Genomic DNA, 17,359 nt, shown 5'->3' on the forward strand with positions numbered 1-17,359 from the left:
GTGGCCTGTTGGCACGCACATCGTTCTTTTCATACGTCTTGATCATTTGCGTTTTATTGATCGCAGTCTGCATCTCCTGTCGCCGACGATCTGACTCAAAGTGCAGGTAGGGCATAAAGGCAAAGACATTGCCCTTTGCCACGCTCGTCGGATCTTTCCTGCCTGGACTGCCGGGCGACCTCAGGTGACCACTGAGGGTAAGAGAAGAACTCGGTGTTCGTCTGGCGTGATACTCTGACCCCCGGGTAGGCGTGTCAGTGCCACCGGATCGCTTGGCAGCCGGCTTTGAACCGCTCCATTTCGGTGTCTTCTTAGTCTTATCTTTCATCTTGGCCTTGCCTTCCCTGCCTGTCGCATTTCCGGAGGCCGTGCCTGCAGTCCAATCTGTTTGTTCTGTGCTGGCCGTACCCGTGCGCGCAGGTGTCTTGGAAAAGTGTGTCGGTGCAGCTTCTGGTGAGCTGACGATGGTTTCGATGCCTAGACCCTGGGCGTTGTTGACCGTTATATGTGGAAGCCCTTGCTCGGCACTATCGGAGAGATCTGAGTCGTCGTGATTCCTTGGCGCGCGTGGCGTGCTCTGACACAGTGGTCTCATGAAATGCGAGTGTATTTGCTGTCCACGGTGTTGGTGGCTAAACGAGCGTTCCAGAGCTTTGAAACCTTCCACGTCTGTAGCTCCTTCTTCGATGAATGCTTTAGTCAGTAATGCCTCCAGCCAGGCCATGTTGTTTGCAGGGAAGTGTATCCATCTGAAGCTCGTCGCCTTGGACTCTTTGGGCAGAATCGTGACCGCAGGCTTCCTTGGATTGATCGCATCACGGGCGTACAGCAATTCATAGACCGTCTTCCGTGAGACTTTGTTTTCGTTGTGGAAGTTACCAAAGTCGACAATGGTCGCGTGGAAGCCATTTGCGGCGCCCAACGCATCTTCACTGAGTGCCTCGACCTGGTTGTGTGGCGCCAGGGTGTTGATGATGTCTTTGCGTGCAGACTTCTTGCTTTGGGCAGCCCGTAAGAAAGGCGTGATACCAAATGCATCCTTGGCAGCTCGCTTGATGTCCTTTCTCTCCAACAGACAGTTGACAACGTCGAGATGTCCAGCTTGCGCCGCTACGTGCAAGGGTGTCATGCCGTTCAAGAGCTTGGAATTGACGTCGGCTCCTTGGGCCATTAGTATCTTCAGGACTTTGACGCTTCCTTGCTCACAAGCATTGTGCAACGGAGTCCAGGACCCGTCACTCTTAGCCATGACATCCGCACCGTACTTGATCAACAGCTCAATGATGTCGTCTCTCCCATGTGCAACTGCAAGGTGAAGCGCCGTCTTCTGCCTGACCTCTACTGCATTGACGTCGGCCCGGGGCAGTCTTGGTCTCCTCAGCAGCATCTCGCAGAGCTCCTTCTTTCCCGTGCTCGCCGCCCAGTGCAGCGGAGTGCGCTTCTGGTCGTCTTGGCCGGCCGGGCCGTCAATGGCAATGTTCTGCTTGAGGAGCTCGGCTATGACATCGCGTCCCCAGTTGCAGTGCTTGTCGGCGGCCAGGTTGTGCAGCACATTGCGGCCAGTGTTGTCCTTCTTGTTGACGTCGGCGCCACACCGCAGCAGCTCGTGCATAATGTGGAAGTGGTTCTTCCAGGCCGCCGTCATGAGCACCGTCCGCCCCTGCTTGTCCTGCGCATCCACATTGCCGCCAAACTTGAGCAGCAGCTGCACGATGCCAACGTGGTTCTTCTCAATGGCCTTGAACAGCGGCGACACCCTGCCTCCTGGCGCGCCATCGGGCTTGGCGCCGCTCTTGAGCAAGTACTCGGTGATGTAAATGTTTCCGCGCTCGGCGGCGCGCATCAAGGCGATACGCAGGAGATGGTCGACGGGTTGCGCGCGGGCTTTGGCCTGCTCGATTATGGCAATGGCCTCGTCGTGCTTGGAGTCCTCGACGGCCTTGAGCAGGCGTGGCTCGACACGCGTCTGCTGTGCGGACTCGCCGCCGTCGCTGGATCGAGATGGTGAGCGGCCCATGGTGTCTGCATGCTCTGGCTTCCTTTGCGCTCCTCGTCCAGGCGGTGAAGGCGTGCGCGGTACAGTGGCGGGCGAGGCGGGCGAGGCGTGCGAGGCTCGATCTGCAATCGAGGGCGCTGGACGGCCGATGGATGCGATCGCTCAGGTCGCCAAGGTCATTTTCGGCGCCCACTTTCCTCCTTTTTGGGTGTCTTTGGTATGCCCGCTGCGGTTGGAAAAGCGGGTGGCTGCCTTCAGCCGCAGCTCTTAATAGCGACCAGGCTAAGTAGGCCCCCGGCCGCGAGGTGCATGCGCACACGTGACGATCTGCATCTTGCGCATTGTAGCGAGCAATGCAGTGAGTCGAGTGCAGCGGCTGGTGTCCATGGGAGCGTCGACTATTGGGGGGGAAATGCGCTGGCTGGAGAAAGCAGGAGACGCCGTGCCTGACTAAGAGCGACTAGGGAGCGTGCGAGCATTGGCATCGAGTCTCGGATAAGTCGCTAAGTACTGCGGGGAAGGCCCGTCGCCAGCACATGGACAAGGAGCAGCGCGGCCTATGTATCAACGTCGACGGCACACCACTTGCCGGGGACATTTTCTTTTGCCCGACGACACCAACGCTGCTACATATGTATGCATCCGCCGTAATGTGCTTGCGTGCATGTCACACCGTCATTCCTTTGGGGCACGACATCAATACGAGCCTGAGCATACCCCTGGCCTGTACACAGACATGAAGACCGAGGACTATTTAACACGGCGGGGGCCGACCTCACCCTCGACATCAGCATCTTCAACACCTGCACGCCAGAGACCAAGGAGTTCAACACTCTTTGGGCGCGTCGCCATCCTTGTCGCCAGCCTCGTCCTCTACACCATGTACCATAACGTCACCACCATGAGCAGCATGACCGACTCGCACTCGTCGTCTCAGAACCATTCCATCTTTATTCCATTCATCTACGCATTTAGCTCCAACCATGTTCCGCAGGTCATGTGCACCGTCGAGGGCGTCGGCATCCAGATGCCCGTCGACACTGGCTCCACGGGAACACTAATCGGAGCTCCAGTGCTCCCAAACATATCAACTACCGTGGGTACGCCGGCGCACCACTTCTTCACGAGCAGTAAGATCCTCTATGTAGGTCGCCTGGTGGAACTCGCCATGAATTTCCATGCCGAGGGCAGCTCGTACGCGACTGCGACTGTCCCTGTGCTCATTGTTGACAAGAGTTGGAGATGCCCTTGGTACAATCCGCTTGTAGACCGATTCGAGTGCCCACCCGGCCCGAATGGCGAGCAAGCGGTAGCACGCGACACGTCGCAAATCACCTACATGGGCGTCGGCTTTGGGAGAAACGGCGTCAAGGACGGCATGCCGTTTGCAACGCCGCGTGTCAATCCGCTGCTGAACGTCGACGCCATCGACGGCGAGCCGGTGCCACGCGCATGGGTAAGGGCAGGATACATTGTATCACGCGAAGGGGTCCAGATAGGGCTGACACCCCAGAACACACGAGGGTTCGCATTTAGCCGTTTGGAGCCTGGTTTGACCCATGCCGACGATGCAAGGGACTGGGCGATGGCAAGGATGTGCTTCAGCATCAATGGCGAGGGACGGAACTGTGGGCATGTGCTTGTCGACACGGGCATAGCGCAAATGTACATCAGAACGGACAAGGGCGTGTCGATGCCGACCGTTGTCATCCCCAATCCCAACCCCAAGGGCTATGCCAAGATGGTGAAGCGCGTGAAGCGCGGCACCAACATCACCATTGGCTTTCCCTCTCTAGACCATCCAGCCATGTCGTATTCATTTTCCGTTGGTGAGGGATCGGCCATTGAGCCCAACTATGTTTTCCCCCAGCTCCCCGAGCACCCGCCATATGTCAACACCGGGAGGAACTTGCTGTTCCGCTATGCAATAGCCTTCGATGCGGTAGGCGGACGATTCGGGTTTCGGTCGGTCGGCACTTCTGGCACAGCGTCTGTATTATAGCCTGTACATGCGAATCAAGCAACCACAACCCCCAACCACGCTTGGGGGACTGACGTGCTCAGCTCCTCTTGTCACTTCCGCCCCTTTGTGTCCACGCCAAACTGTATACCCAGTCCATTGCCCGCGCCCAAGCTGTTTAGTCATTTGACAGTCATGCTCCTCATGGGGCTTCGAAACCCTTCCCGCAGCTCCTTGTACTCTTCGACCGCCTTGACGACGAGGCTGTGCGCGTTGACGCCCGCAATGTCCGGCCCGGCAATGGCGATTGCGCCGACGACGCCCTCGACACCCTTGACGAAGACTGGATAACCGCCGCCTTCAATGGTGTACTTGGTCCATTCTTCACCGCTCATGGCGTGGTGCTCGGCAAACGTCTTGTAGTCGCCGTCAAACTGGCAGCTCATGAACCAGGTCGAGTGGCCCCATCGCAACACGGTGTTTCGTTTTCGCTCGACCCATTTCTCGTGATCTGGCATGATGCCCGGCAGGCTGGGCGAGTGGAAGAGGATCTGGGTGGGCAGGGCAATGTGGATGAGGGCGGGGCATTCGGCGGTGCGGAGCGCGTTGCGAAGAATGTTGCCAATGACCCAGGCATGCTCGCACGTGAAGTGGTTAAAGGTGAAGCCCTTTTCTTCTTTGGCGAGCTCAGCCAGGTCGCGTGACGGGGAAGGTAGTGCGCCGAGCATCTTGTTGGATGACGAGTAGGAGGGTAGATTGGACATGGCCAGCGGCTCGTCTCGTCGACGTATTATAGGCAGGGAATCCGAGGGTATAGAGTTTGCAGATTAGGTACCAATGCGGACAAGGGATAGGAGGCGGACGGAGCGCGAAACACGCGAGGCAAGGGTGGGCTACCGGCTCAGGCACAGGCTCGCACCACCTGCTGGGAAAAAAAACCCTCCAAAATAGGTCCGACGCCCGGTGGCTACCTCGGGGACAATGAGCTGGGTGACGGTGGTACGATTATGTAACGCGGTTTATTGGTTCGTGGGGCCTATCTTTGCTGCATGCGCGTTGTTAGTGAGAGCTCAGCGCGGCCAAGGAGTGGGTGGTGGATATCAGAATACCGCGGAAGTGTCTGCGTCTAGCAGAGGCAGAGCTATATAGCTACGGCATAGTTGCTGATACGATTCCATGTGCCCATATCCGTGCACGACTTAGCCTGGGCTCTGGTGGGCAATGTGAAGCTCTCGTGAGGCAGAAGGCCGTGGTCGGGTCGTGCCGTTGTTCCAGACCCACTTGGCACGTGTCTGGCGCGAGGGCAAGCATTCAACGGCCCATCCATATCTGCCACCAACGCTTGCTCTGCTACAGCACTACTACATCGACGCAGCACAGTGATGCTCGCAGACGGGTTCATGGCCGGCGCGGGTACTGCCGATTCTACGTTGCCGGCAAGCCACACACTGGGGTTCCATGGCGGTCTGCGTCCAGGCGTCTATTCTCGATACAGTGAGTGTTGACTACGCCGCATTTCGCTACAATGTCGTTTCGCCATCTGATCAATTCAAGGCTCCCAGCACGGCCCCGCAAGCATTTGCAACAGAAAATGGCTCACGCAAGTTGGCGCTTCGGATGGGTTTGGCGCCCGTGAAGTCGTATTCGCGATGCTCTCGGCGTCTTGGATGATAGCTTTGGCGAGACCAAGCCACTTCCACGCCGCGTATGCCGTGCTGGATTGATGAACAGAGCGCCGTCGCCTTTGCACAAGACGGCAATGCACATGTTTATCGTTGACGGCCATGTGTTTCGGCAGCACTTGGCTCGGGTCCCTGAGGTGCCAGGGCCGCGCTAGTTGCTGCCAAGACGCTAGATCCGCAAGCGGCAATAGCTGTGAAGAGCGCGGCTAGTTGGAGGCTGGCGCCAGCGAGGCCAGAAGCCGAAGCATGCAGTCGTGGTCGTAGAACCGGCGACGGCCAACGACATGTCAGGCCGTTGCATGGTATACGGGCTAGGACGCTGTTGACACGGCACTAGAAGCATTGTGCGGCTAAGCACGACAGCAAGCCAGACAATTCCATGTGCAGTACACGCCTCGTCGTATCCTCTGCGGGGGTACAACTGAAAATGACGTTCTGTTCGCATCACGTTCCGCGTAGGCGAGGTGTGCCATGTCCACCACCACCACCATGCTCCCCCGGATCAAAGAGGTATGCGCTATACTGCCACTACACTGCTCGATGCATAGTCGTAGCAATGCAGCTAGCACCACGCCTGCGCCTCTGTTTGCCGCTGACTGACGGAAGTGGACCCCCCGCTCCCAGCGGCATCCATGGCAGGCTACAGTAGTGGTAGTGGTAAAGAGCGACGACGTTTTCCAAGGCGCTGCCCGCCATATCAGAATTTGTCGTGCCGCCCACCATGACGTGCCTGGCGGGCTGCCGCGTTGAGTCTGGCGTTACCCCGAATCGGCGATCCTATCCAGTCTCGATCCATGTCCTGCCAGGGAGAAAAAAAGAGGGAACAGGGCGAGCGATCTGCCGGCCTAGACCGCGTAGACTGGTGCTGTGCCATCGCAGGCGCCCTGTTCTTCTTCACCCCTCAGCCGCCCGCATTGTTCGTGGTCGCTTTCCCGCCGCCCATGCGCTCATAGCCGTCGTGTTGGCTCAGTCGCCCTGCTATGACGTCACGCGCCCTCTTCACACCCTGACCAGCCTTCTCTGCACCCGTGCCCGTGCCCGTGCCCGTGCCCGTGCCAGTGCCAGTGCCAGCTACCGACGCTTTAAGACACACACAGTCCCCATCGCCCGCCGAGGCGCCATGGAGAACCTTGACAAACTTTCCGCTACAGGCCTGCCCGTATTCGACCTCAACAAGGAGAGCCTGCTCCAGAAAGACTGGTGAGAAGACGGCTGCGCCAGCCCATTCGCTCGCCATGGTTGACAACCGCCAGGTCGCAGTCCGCATTAGGTCCCCGCGAGTCGTGGCCAGCGTCGCTGGCATGTCTGGTCAACACCTGTGTGCTGCCCATGCCCCACTGCTCGGCCATTTTCTGGGGCAAGGACATGACTGTCATACACAACCTCGCTTGGGAGACGGCGCGGGGCGGGCTCGACGGCCAGGCGTCGAGCGCGCGCGAGAGCTATGAACATGAAGCCCTGGCGACGCTGCGAACGGTGCTCAGAGGGCGAACGGTCAAGGTAGGTAAGCATCAAACCATGCCCGTGCAATACCCCCTTCTCACACTGACGCCCGCTAGCCGCCAGGTACTTCCTGCCCGTGCTGTCCAAAGACAAGGACGAGCAGCTCGTCCTGAGCACTATTCTCGACGAGAATGGCACTCGCCAGGGCGTCCTGGCACAGCTGCTCGAGAACCAAAAGACGGACCAGTACATGCCCATTGAAGGCCTAGATGAGCTTGCGCGCAAGAACCCAGGGTCAAAGCTCAAGGACAGCGAATCCCAGCAAACGGGCAGCCACTCTAGCACCAAGCAGGCCGATTCCATGCAGACCAACATGTTTCAGCGATTTGCCGAGCTGCTGCCAAACGGCCTGGCCATCCTGGACAAGGATGCTGAAGCCATATTCGTCAACGAGGGCTTCTTCAAACTGACGACAAACAAGGGCAACAACGAGTTTCGCTCCTGGCCCGAGAGCATACATCCCGACGACTACGAGGACGTCATGTCCGCCTACCGCAATGCCTTTGAAAGTCGGACAGAGCTGCAGATAGAGTTCAGGTGCGACGTTGCCGAGCCTGCTGCCATGGAGGGTGAGCAGTGGAGATTGTTCTTGCTGAAGCCCCTGAGCGAAGAAGCTGATGCCGGTTATATCAGTGCCGTGATCGACATCACCGACATCAAGCAGGCTCAGTTGACCCAGGAAAAGGCTGCCAACGAGGCAAAGGAGCGCAAAGAACAGCAAGAGAGATTCATAGACATGGTTTCGCACGAGATTCGTAACCCGCTCTCGGCCGTACTCCATCTAGCCGAAGAGGTCAAGGAAATTACCAAAGACATGGGTGCCAACCACGATGACATTCACGACCAAGTAGCCGACATCTTAGATGCTGCTGACACCATTCTCCTCTGTGTCTCGCACCAGAATACCCTAGTCGACGATATTTTGTCCTTTTCAAAGCTAGACTCTATGATGCTATCTCTGGTTCCTCGCGGTGAGTCCCAAGCAACGCCATTGTGCACCATCCACTGAACTGTCCAAGAAACGAGGCCAAAATGGGAATTCTCTCAATCACTGCGAGTCTTCCACTCCGAGTTCAAAGCGAAAAACATTGAATTCCATTACGCCATGGACGTTTCATATGAGAAGCAGCAGGTAGACAATGTTGTGGCTGACCTCAACCGCATGAAGCAGGGTATGGCATGTCCTTCCATAGTTGGGCTCGCGCTGATTGCTCTTAGTTCTCGTAAATCTCATTACCAACGCCATCAAGTTTACGTCGAGGAAAAAGGGCGAAAGAAAGATAACCGTATCCGTGGGTGCATCGATTGAACGGCCTACGTCGTATCCCCCTAATGTCGTTTACTTCAGCGAGGAGAAAGAGGCATTCCATCTGGATTCAACAATGACATCGGAATGGGGGCCTGGAGACGCCATGTACTTGATGGTAGCTGTCAAAGACACTGGCATAGGCATTAGCAAAGAAGGTCAAGCCAAGTTGTTCGAACGCTTCAGGTACTGGTTTTTTTTTGGTTACAATCTACATTACCGGACTAATCATCATCAGACAAGCAACGCCAAAAACACAGGAAAATTACGGGGGCTCGGGCCTAGGCCTGTTTATATCACGCAAGTGTAAGCAGGCTGCTCTGGACCGCGAACTATTCACCTACTAACAAGGACAGTATGTACTCTACATGGTGGAGATATTGGCGTAAGCTCCAAAGAAGGCGAGGGCTCCACATTTGGGTTTTTCTTCAAAGTGCGTCGTGCAGTTGGAGGCAACGATCAGGGGCGACCCTCTATGCAATCTCGGAGCACTTCGGAAAGTTCAAACACTGCTACGCGACCGTCAGATAATTCTGGATCAAGGCCACCTCGCCCCAGTTACAGTCGAAGCAACTCCAACCTCCAGTCCATCAAGGAGCAGAAGGGTGAGCGTCCTGAGGCGAAAACACTGGCTAGCCATGACGGAGTGAACACTGATGAGATGAACCCTTCGCTCATGAACCCACCCGTGGAAGAACGACCAGAGTCACATCCGGAATCAAGCGCAGATCGGCGTTATGAGGAGACTGCATCCGCTACGAAAGACATTGTGTCACAAAAGCCGCAGATTGAGAGAAAACTGCCAGATCTCCGTCGCGGAGAGACTTCAAGACAAGAAGATGGCGCCGACGAAATATCGCGGTCACAAAGCGATCCTCGCACCCAAGAAAGCCACACTCTTCTTCTTGTCGAGGACAATCTGATCAACCAAAAAGTTCTTCGTCGCCAACTCCAATCTCGCGGGTTTCAAGTCTTCACAGCGAACAACGGACAAGAAGCCATCGATGCTGTTGCTGAGCGAGGTCAGCAGGCGCAGAACAGTCCAGACGAGAGAAATTACTTTGATGTCATACTCATGGATCAAGAAATGCCCATCAAAGATGGAAATACCGCGACGCAGGAGATCAGGCAGCTACAGGACGAGGGCAAGGCGGGTTATAGCCATATTCTAGGTGTCTCGGCAAACGTAAGAGAGGCACAGACGAAGAGTATGCGCGAAGCTGGAATGGATGACGTCATTTCCAAGCCGTTCAAGGTGGAGGATTTGGTGCGCAAAGTGCGAAGCCTTGTACTGGATGGCGGCGGCAGTGCAAAGCATGACAACAGACCAAATGGAGTGCCAAGTCCGAAAAGAAACGCTTCGAGAAACAGTCTCAGCCCTCGAGATGCCGAGCGACGAGAACACACTGCAGATTCTGAGGGGGAGCGGGAGAACAATGGTCGTGGTGGTTCGCGGAACCGATCGCGAGCAGAGGTCAGAAAAGGACCACGATTAGACGAGCTACCGTCTTGAATACCATAGTCTTTCAAAGTCAGAGACAACTTTACAAGTTTTGGTCTGTATGGCGTGTTGGTGTAGATGGCTGTCTTTGTCCATTTCCTTGATTACAGACCTGCATTGCATTGCATGGTGTTTGGGCGCTTTAAGCCGTGCTGTACGGGAAGATCGATTGAGACTTGTGGAGAGAGTCCCAGATTTACTTACACTTGTATTCAGCCTATCCACTAAACACGGCCCGTCATACAGGTGCGTCACTGGTATGCGGTGATTGGCTGCTTTCAATTGCGAGCAGATGAATACACCAGCCATCAACAGATGAACAATGTCTTGAAACTAACCAAATGAGATATTTGAAACGCATTATATGCCTGTATCCACGTCTGTTACTGCCATCCAACGTCAAGCTACTTGGTGGTAGGTTGAGATAAGAAACCCGCACGAGTCATGCATGTGGCATCCCACCTCACCCCCACCTTTCCCCATACAAACATCGTCATCACTTCTGCTCATGGTCAGCAACGACAGACTGTTCAATCCGCATCCTGAGTGACGTTTTGGCCATTTACGCGACCTTCCTACCATAATCATGTCCAAAGAATTCCAAGACAAGGTGGTCCTCATCACAGGAGCTGCTAGCGGTATCGGGTATGCTTTTCCCATCCCTGCCAGCTCTTTCCGCATATGCACCCAAATAGGGCCATGCTAAGACCACTGCAGTCGTGCGACAGCGCTGAAGCTCGCCTCTCTCGGCGCCTCGCTGTCCCTTTGCGACATCAATTCCTCGAATCTCGAGGCCGTCTCTTCAGAAAGCAGCACGCCCTGCTACGTGCAGCAAGTCGATGTTGGGAAGAAAGACGATGTGCAAAGCTTTGTAGACAGCACCGTCAAGCGCTTTGGCCGCCTGGACTACGTATTCAACTGCGCGGGGGTAAATCCAACCAGCATAGCCCTAGAAGACACGACTGAAGAGTACTGGGATAAATTGGTCAACACAAACCTCAAAGGAGTATTCCTCGTCACGAAGGCATGTCTGCCTCATCTTCAGCGCGGGTCCGCAATCGTAAACGTCTCCAGCATCAGTGGTATCCGCGGCTCGGCCTTCCAGTCTGTGTACTGCACCACAAAGTTTGGCCTCATTGGCATGTCCAAGTCACATGCTCTCGAGTTTGGCCCCAGAGGCATCCGAGTGAATTGCGTGGCCCCGGGGTACATTGATACGCCGACGAATGCGGGGATTGTCAAGGGAGGGGAGGCAGTGGAGAGGATGAGAAATGGAAATGCATTAGAGAGGCTAGGGACTCCCGAGGAGGTAGCGGATGTTGTGGCATTTCTGTTCGGGGACGGAGCCAGGTATGTTAATGGGGCTGTTGTTGAAGTCGACGGGGCTGTCAAGATGAGTAGCACTACTAGTAAGTAAGGACACTGCTGGCGAATTTTGGAAGGGAGAATATTCCGGAAATTGGATGACAAAGAGAAATTCAAATCCAATTTTAAGTATCAGATTTTGAATTCAAAAGAGCCTTCTGGTAATATGGCATGTCGTCCAATAGGAAAGCGAGGTAGTGAAGCGGCATTGTCACGTGCATGATTGGTGAGCTATACGAGCACTAGCGCCTCATCTTGTCGAAAGTTCCGTCACGACATCATTCTCTCACAACAACATCCACATCGCCACAACCATGACAGAAACACAACCCGCACAAACGTCGCGCGCGACTGACGCATCGACCGAACTCGTCCCCACGACGGAACAGACAATCATCACAACAAATGCAGAGGGCAAAAAAGTCAAGAAGATCATCCGGCGCAAACGGCGACCTGCACGCCCTCAAGTCGACCCAGCGACCGTGAAGCCAGAAGAGGCCCCGCAGACGGGCACCATTTACAACCTCTGGTACAACAAGTGGTCGGGCGGCGACCGCGAAGACAAATACCTTTCGCAAACCCCTGCGCCAGGGCGCTGCAACATAGCGCGAGACAGCGGCTACACAAAAGCCGACAGGACGCCCGGCGCGTACTTTTGCCTCTTCTTTGCGCGCGGCATCTGCCACAAGGGTGTTGACTGCGAGTACCTGCACCGCCTGCCGACGGTTACGGAAATTTTCCCCAGCAACGTGGATTGCTTTGGGCGCGACAAGCAGGCCGACTACCGCGACGATATGGGCGGTGTGGGCACATTTCAGCGCCAGAACCGCACGCTGTACATTGGGCGCATTCATCCGACCGACGACATTGAAGAAATTGTCGCACGACACATGCAGGAATGGGGCGAGATTGAGCGAACGCGTGTCTTGACGGCGCGCGGTGTAGCGTTCGTCACGTACATGAACGAGGCCAACAGCCAGTTTGCCAAGGAAGCCATGGACCACCAGTCGTTTGACCACAACGAGATTCTCAACGTCCGCTGGGCAACCGTCGATCCAAACCCGCAGGCTGCAAAGCGCGAGGCAAGGCGCATCGAGGAGCAAGCGGCCGAGGCAATCCGAAAAGCGCTACCAGCCGCATACGTTGCAGAGCTCGAGGGCAGAGACCCCGATAGCAAGAAGAGGCGCAAGGTCGAAGGCAGCTTTGGACTCCAGGGCTACGAGGCCCCAGACGACGTCTGGTATGCCAAGGAAAAGGCCGAATGGGAAGCCGCCAAACAGCTTGGAGCGGGTGATACTGCCGACAGAAAGATGATTGAGGGTGCTGAACACTCGCAACAGCCACAGGAACAGCCACAGGAACAACAAAGTACCGGTATCCTATCGGGCAGTACGCTAGCTGCGCTAAAAGGATTCAAAGCTGCGCCTTCGAATAAGAGACCGGCGCCTGTAGCAGGTCCGCTGGTTGACTATGGAAGCGATAGCGACTAATAAGTCTTTGTCTGGAAAGCGAGTCCTTGATCTCATCACGATTCATTGAATGGCGAGACGAGCGGTTGGAGGGGAAATGAAGTTGACAGGAAAAAATAAAGAAGGATTTGGGGCCTGTAGCATTTACCACACCCACATTCACAACAAGTGTGCGATCCCATCTTGTTAAGCATCGGATTGGAGTTTCTACTTTTTTTTGATTTTTTTTTTGGGACAGCAAAGGTCTAATCTGATACCCTTGGGAAAAAAAATATTAACACTTTTTTTCTATCGTGTATGGATATGCTATGAATGCCGTGCAACGTGAAGTATCTCAGTCGTGTGGATAAGAAGCCGTGGCGCCATGTACATGTGCATGTGCAGGTATACGTCGTGGTGGTGAGAAAGACGTGTGTGATTCAAGTCGAGAGTGAGAAGAGGAAGCAAGACGATTAAAAGAAAGCAAGACAGAGAAGAGAAATAGAACAGAACAGAACAGAGTAAAATACCAACACAATACAATACAACACTACTTTCCTATTCCCCTCGGCAATCAAGCCAACTAGAAAAAAAAGAAGAAGAAGAAGAAGAAGAAGAAGAAGAAGAAGAAGAAGAAGAAGAAGAAAAACTAAACAGGCGCAACACCCTCCCTCTCACAGCCCTGCAAAAAACTTCCCCAGTCCCTCACAAGCCGCCTTCCAGCCCAGATACTCGCCCTGGAAGTCTCGCGTCCCTTGGCGCTACTCTCGGCGCTCACACTAACATCATCGTCGTCGTCGTCGTCATTCAGACCATCGAGAAACACACCGGTAGTACCACTGCGGGTACTCTGTTTCGCAGCGCGCACTCCAGTACCACTACCACTACCACGCTGATTACGCGCCTCCTCACACTCACGACTTAGATCCTCGACATCACGAAACAAGCGCTTTGCAGCCGCCATTTCGCCCACGTCGGCGCCACCACACCCGAAGCCGCACGAGCGGCGTCCGCAGGGCCGCCAGAACCGGTATTCGGCTACTTGGTGCTCCGAGAGGGGGTGGACGCCTAAGAGGCCGGAGGCTACGCTGCGGTTCGACGTGTAGAGCAGAATCGTGCCGCTGGGGTCGATGGGCGATGTTGTTTCGAATTCGATGCCGTTGGCGATGGGGATGGCGGCGGGGGAGGAGGAGGAGGAGGAGGGGGGTGTGGACTGTGGGGTGGGGGGTACAAGGAGTGGTGGTGGTAGTGGTGGTGATGATGATGATGAGACTAGGTGGGCGGTGAGGTTGCGGGTTGTAGGGTAGAATTCGAGTTTTGGGGCTGGCGTAGTGGTGGAGTTGGGAGATGGCGGTGGTGCTGCTGGTACTTGTTGTCGTTGTTGTGTGTCTTGTTTACTCGTGAGTTTCTTTAGCATGGCTACGCGCGGTGATACGCAGCGGGATGGACTGGCTAGCGGCGTAGCGAGACCCGAAGTGCTCTTGGGTGAGGTCAAAGGTGTGCAAGATGCGTTGTTGTGGGGTTGTTGTTCGGCGAGTATGGCGTCGATAAGACCCATGCGTGATGCATAGCGTTCATAGCTGTGAGAGTCGCAGCGACGCGAGGGACCGCACATTTCCGAGCCATCGAAGCTCATGGGGCTGAAAGAGCGCACCGCGGAACTCTGGGTGCCGGGTGTTGGGGCTACGTCGCTGCCATCCGAAGTCGGAGATGGAAATAATTCTCTTGCTTTCGAAGTGGGCGAAAGGGGCGTGGGAAAGCCGGGATATCTCCTGCCGACGTCTGTCAGGAGCGATAGATGCGGTTTCATGGCCGTTGGTTGAGACAAGCTTGCGCTCAAAGACCCCATGTTGAAGGCTGAACTGTGGCTAGTGGGTTGCGACAGGCGAGCAAAGCCGTTCGCAGTGCTGTCAAGTTCGTTTGCCCATGACGGGAGATAGTCTTGTTCGAACGCCGGCACATGCTGGAAAGAGCTGTTTGTGAAGAAGCTAGTTGGGCTTGTCGGACTGTTGCCATTGCCAGAACCAGCAGAGGTTCCCTCGCCCGTAATACGCCGTAGAGCCATCGCCGTGAGAGCATTTAGCGGTTCTCCTCTGGCGAAGCGAGCATCGTCACACGACCAAAGTCCGCCGTACTGCTGCCATGGAAAACTTGGTAGAAAATAGTCTTCGGGGTAAACATCGTATCCAAGACTTCGAGCACGGAAAAAGACGTAAACGAAGCGACAGTCGGGAAATTGACGAAGAACCTACAAAGCGTATGTTTAGCCAAAACTGTTTCAACCCCAGAAATCGGAGACGGATTCAGAAGTTTCCAGCCAAGCGCTAGGAGGCATAAGTGATGTTTGTGAAAGGTGCTGGGAATCTAGATATATGGCTAAGAATGATAGGGTAGGTTTCATACATCCCAAGCAGGGAATAAGGGTGGTGTTGCCGTGAGCCTGTGATCAGTCAGCAGACGGTGGAGCACGGCGAAACGAAGACTCACATGAGAATTTCATAAGCGGCATACTTCTTAAGTTTTCTAAATCCGCGCCGGTATGTGTGCAGGACTTCTGGCCGAGCCGTCCTGATATTCTTGCGTCCAAGCAACTTATGCATAGCGGGAGTGGTAGAATACATGGGATCGAAAACCATCAGGTTGCAACTGCCATCGTAATGGCGTTCGAATCCAACAATGCTGAGCGAGTGCCCCGGCTGCTGGAGGTAAATGGGGGGCAAGAGGGTCTTGCACACGGTGGACCCGTCGCTAGCAGCTGCTCGGGCAAAGTATCGCTCCATGGCAGAAAGGAGCGCTTCGTGGGCCAAGGTGCCGCGATCTTTGTTGTCGCTAAACTGCTCAACAGCGCAATTGATCTCTGCATTGAGGAAGAAAGCTTGGGCCTATAACAGTAAGCCTGAGTCGGAATACAGCAGGGAGTACATACCTCTGGCGTGCCTATGTACTTTCTTGTGTCACGAATACCGCCAGTCTGAATGCGGCCAATCTCGTTGATACCATTATCCCAAGCATCCTCTATGAGGTCTTGTATCTTCAGGATGGTTGGTAGTCGGCCAGGGAACTCTTCATGACCCTGCGCTTTAGCTCCCTGAATGTACGACAGCAGCATGTGAATGTTGCGATAGCCGCAAAAACCACCTTCGTGGGGCGTTTTGCCCACGTGAAGCGTGGACGGGTGACAGTAGTATGCCCGCTTGACCGTGCGGTCGAGGGCGGATAGCTGGGCCAAAATGGGTATGATGCCCGCCGTCTCATTTTGTACGTGCTCGTGCTTGATAAGGCGACCATCTCGCCCAATGCGGTTGACCATGGTAATCTCAGGGCCGGCGCTGAGCTGTTTGTGGAGCCACTTAGGCATGCGTTCTTCCCACGCATAAGGGCCAAGCTCAGATTTCTAGCGACGTTAGCCAGATGGTGGCACCGAGAACAGTAAACCTACCCCAAGGCGAGCACTCTTAATTGGTGGCTTGACATCCTTGTCAGACTTGGCAAAGGGGTTGAAACTCAAGATACTTCTGCTAATGGTGGTCTTATCGCTGTCGTTGGTATTTCGCCTGCGTCGGTGGCCGTGTTTTCTTGGTTTGCGACTGTGGCCCTCGGACCTCTTCGGGGCGTCGAATGTGTCTGTATCCACGGGGTGCTCCACCGACGTACTCTTAAGACGGCGCCTATGCGAGCGACTGGTGCTAGATGAGCTGTGCATAGTAGCGGATCGATGGCGTGAATGATATTTTCCAGTATTCCTGTTGGATGATGAAGTCTCTGTGCTGTGATAATCGATACGATCTTTAGAGGCAGAAGAAGGAATAAAGTCGCGACGGTCCAAGTTGGGAGGCTTGACAGTTCTTTCTTCCTGGCTAGATTCGTCGGGGTCGTCAGAATTGTCAGTTTCCGTGTCATCGGAGTCGTCAGAGTCGTCAGAGTCATCGGATTCGCTGGAAGAAGGCGTGTCCTCATGCTGATTGCGTGTTGGGGCAGGCCTGGGCCGCAATGAAGGCGGTAACGGCTCTGGATCATCTTTGACAGCGAAGGGAGAGCCGGCGGTATGGGCCTGCTCAAAATGCAACTGGAGGAAGTAGCTATCTTTTGAGAGCACGGTGAGGCTGCACAGGGGGCACTCGAGGCGCTTCATGATGCTGGTCCTAACCGTGCACGTCGTGTCCGGGACATGAAGATTTGGTTAATAGGACCCCAAAGACCCAAGGCTACGTGATACGTGTTGGATGCCGGTGGTTCAATATGGACAGTCAGGGCAACCGTCACCTGGTGCGTGTGCGTGTGACGCTGGTGTCGCGATTGCTGCGTGCTTTGGAGGCTTAGTATAACAAACGCACTCGGGGCGCCAAAGGAAACATCGACCCACAGGTTCGGTACGAAGCACACATACTGAAGACACGGCCAAGCAGAGAAGAGAGTGTTTTGGAAGAAGGCGTCGACGGTTGCAAGAATACGGTGAAGGCTGGCGTGAAGGCACTGGGCCCGTCGTAGCCAGCGCAGCCAATCAGTCACGCGCGCCAAGGCCCGTGACCGTGGAAAACACACTCGCACGCAAAAGCAGGTGGCTGGTAATATCCCGAGATGCGTCTTGCCATGGCCCA

At 55.2% G+C, this 17,359-nt stretch overlaps 6 protein-coding genes across 6 annotated transcripts; 4 read left to right on the forward strand and 2 right to left on the reverse strand.

Moving 5' to 3' along the window:
* Nucleotides 1–2,646: 2,646 nt before the first annotated feature.
* On the forward strand, nucleotides 2,647–3,998 carry SETTUDRAFT_159701 (uncharacterized protein; the record flags this gene model as incomplete). Its single annotated transcript, XM_008024921.1, has 2 exons — nucleotides 2,647–2,656; nucleotides 2,788–3,998. The coding sequence occupies 2 exons, from the start codon at nucleotides 2,647–2,649 to the stop codon at nucleotides 3,996–3,998; spliced, it is 1,221 nt and encodes a 406-aa protein (XP_008023112.1).
* Nucleotides 3,999–4,138: 140 nt separating this feature from the next.
* SETTUDRAFT_105235 (uncharacterized protein) lies at nucleotides 4,139–4,684 on the reverse strand (the record flags this gene model as incomplete). Its single annotated transcript, XM_008024922.1, has 1 exon — nucleotides 4,139–4,684. The coding sequence occupies one exon, from the start codon at nucleotides 4,682–4,684 to the stop codon at nucleotides 4,139–4,141; it is 546 nt and encodes a 181-aa protein (XP_008023113.1).
* Nucleotides 4,685–6,741: 2,057 nt separating this feature from the next.
* On the forward strand, nucleotides 6,742–10,210 carry SETTUDRAFT_167825 (uncharacterized protein). Its single transcript, XM_008024923.1, has 7 exons — nucleotides 6,742–6,838; nucleotides 6,892–7,142; nucleotides 7,198–8,112; nucleotides 8,161–8,313; nucleotides 8,360–8,633; nucleotides 8,686–8,753; nucleotides 8,804–10,210. Exons 1-7 carry the CDS (start codon nucleotides 6,759–6,761, stop codon nucleotides 9,958–9,960), a joined length of 2,898 nt encoding a protein of 965 aa, XP_008023114.1. The 5' UTR covers nucleotides 6,742–6,758; the 3' UTR covers nucleotides 9,961–10,210.
* A 324-nt stretch (nucleotides 10,211–10,534) lies between these two features.
* Nucleotides 10,535–11,365, forward strand: SETTUDRAFT_105845 (uncharacterized protein; the record flags this gene model as incomplete). Its single annotated transcript, XM_008024924.1, has 2 exons — nucleotides 10,535–10,593; nucleotides 10,666–11,365. The coding sequence occupies 2 exons, from the start codon at nucleotides 10,535–10,537 to the stop codon at nucleotides 11,363–11,365; spliced, it is 759 nt and encodes a 252-aa protein (XP_008023115.1).
* Nucleotides 11,366–11,615: 250 nt separating this feature from the next.
* On the forward strand, nucleotides 11,616–12,999 carry SETTUDRAFT_127944 (uncharacterized protein). Its single transcript, XM_008024925.1, has one exon. It carries the CDS (start codon nucleotides 11,628–11,630, stop codon nucleotides 12,801–12,803), a length of 1,176 nt encoding a protein of 391 aa, XP_008023116.1. The 5' UTR covers nucleotides 11,616–11,627; the 3' UTR covers nucleotides 12,804–12,999.
* A 411-nt stretch (nucleotides 13,000–13,410) lies between these two features.
* SETTUDRAFT_147695 (uncharacterized protein) lies at nucleotides 13,411–17,041 on the reverse strand (the record flags this gene model as incomplete). The annotated part of the gene is made up of 7 exons (XM_008024926.1): nucleotides 16,201–17,041; nucleotides 15,688–16,155; nucleotides 15,249–15,643; nucleotides 15,165–15,201; nucleotides 14,131–15,009; nucleotides 13,588–13,974; nucleotides 13,411–13,506 (listed from the first exon to the last, which is right to left on the reverse strand). Exons 1-7 carry the CDS (start codon nucleotides 16,891–16,893, stop codon nucleotides 13,411–13,413), a joined length of 2,955 nt encoding a protein of 984 aa, XP_008023117.1. The 5' UTR covers nucleotides 16,894–17,041.
* Between the last annotated feature and the right edge of the window lie 318 nt (nucleotides 17,042–17,359).

Source organism: Exserohilum turcica, assembly GCF_000359705.1.
Source record: "Exserohilum turcica Et28A unplaced genomic scaffold SETTUscaffold_13, whole genome shotgun sequence".
NCBI lineage: Eukaryota > Fungi > Ascomycota > Dothideomycetes > Pleosporales > Pleosporaceae > Exserohilum > Exserohilum turcicum.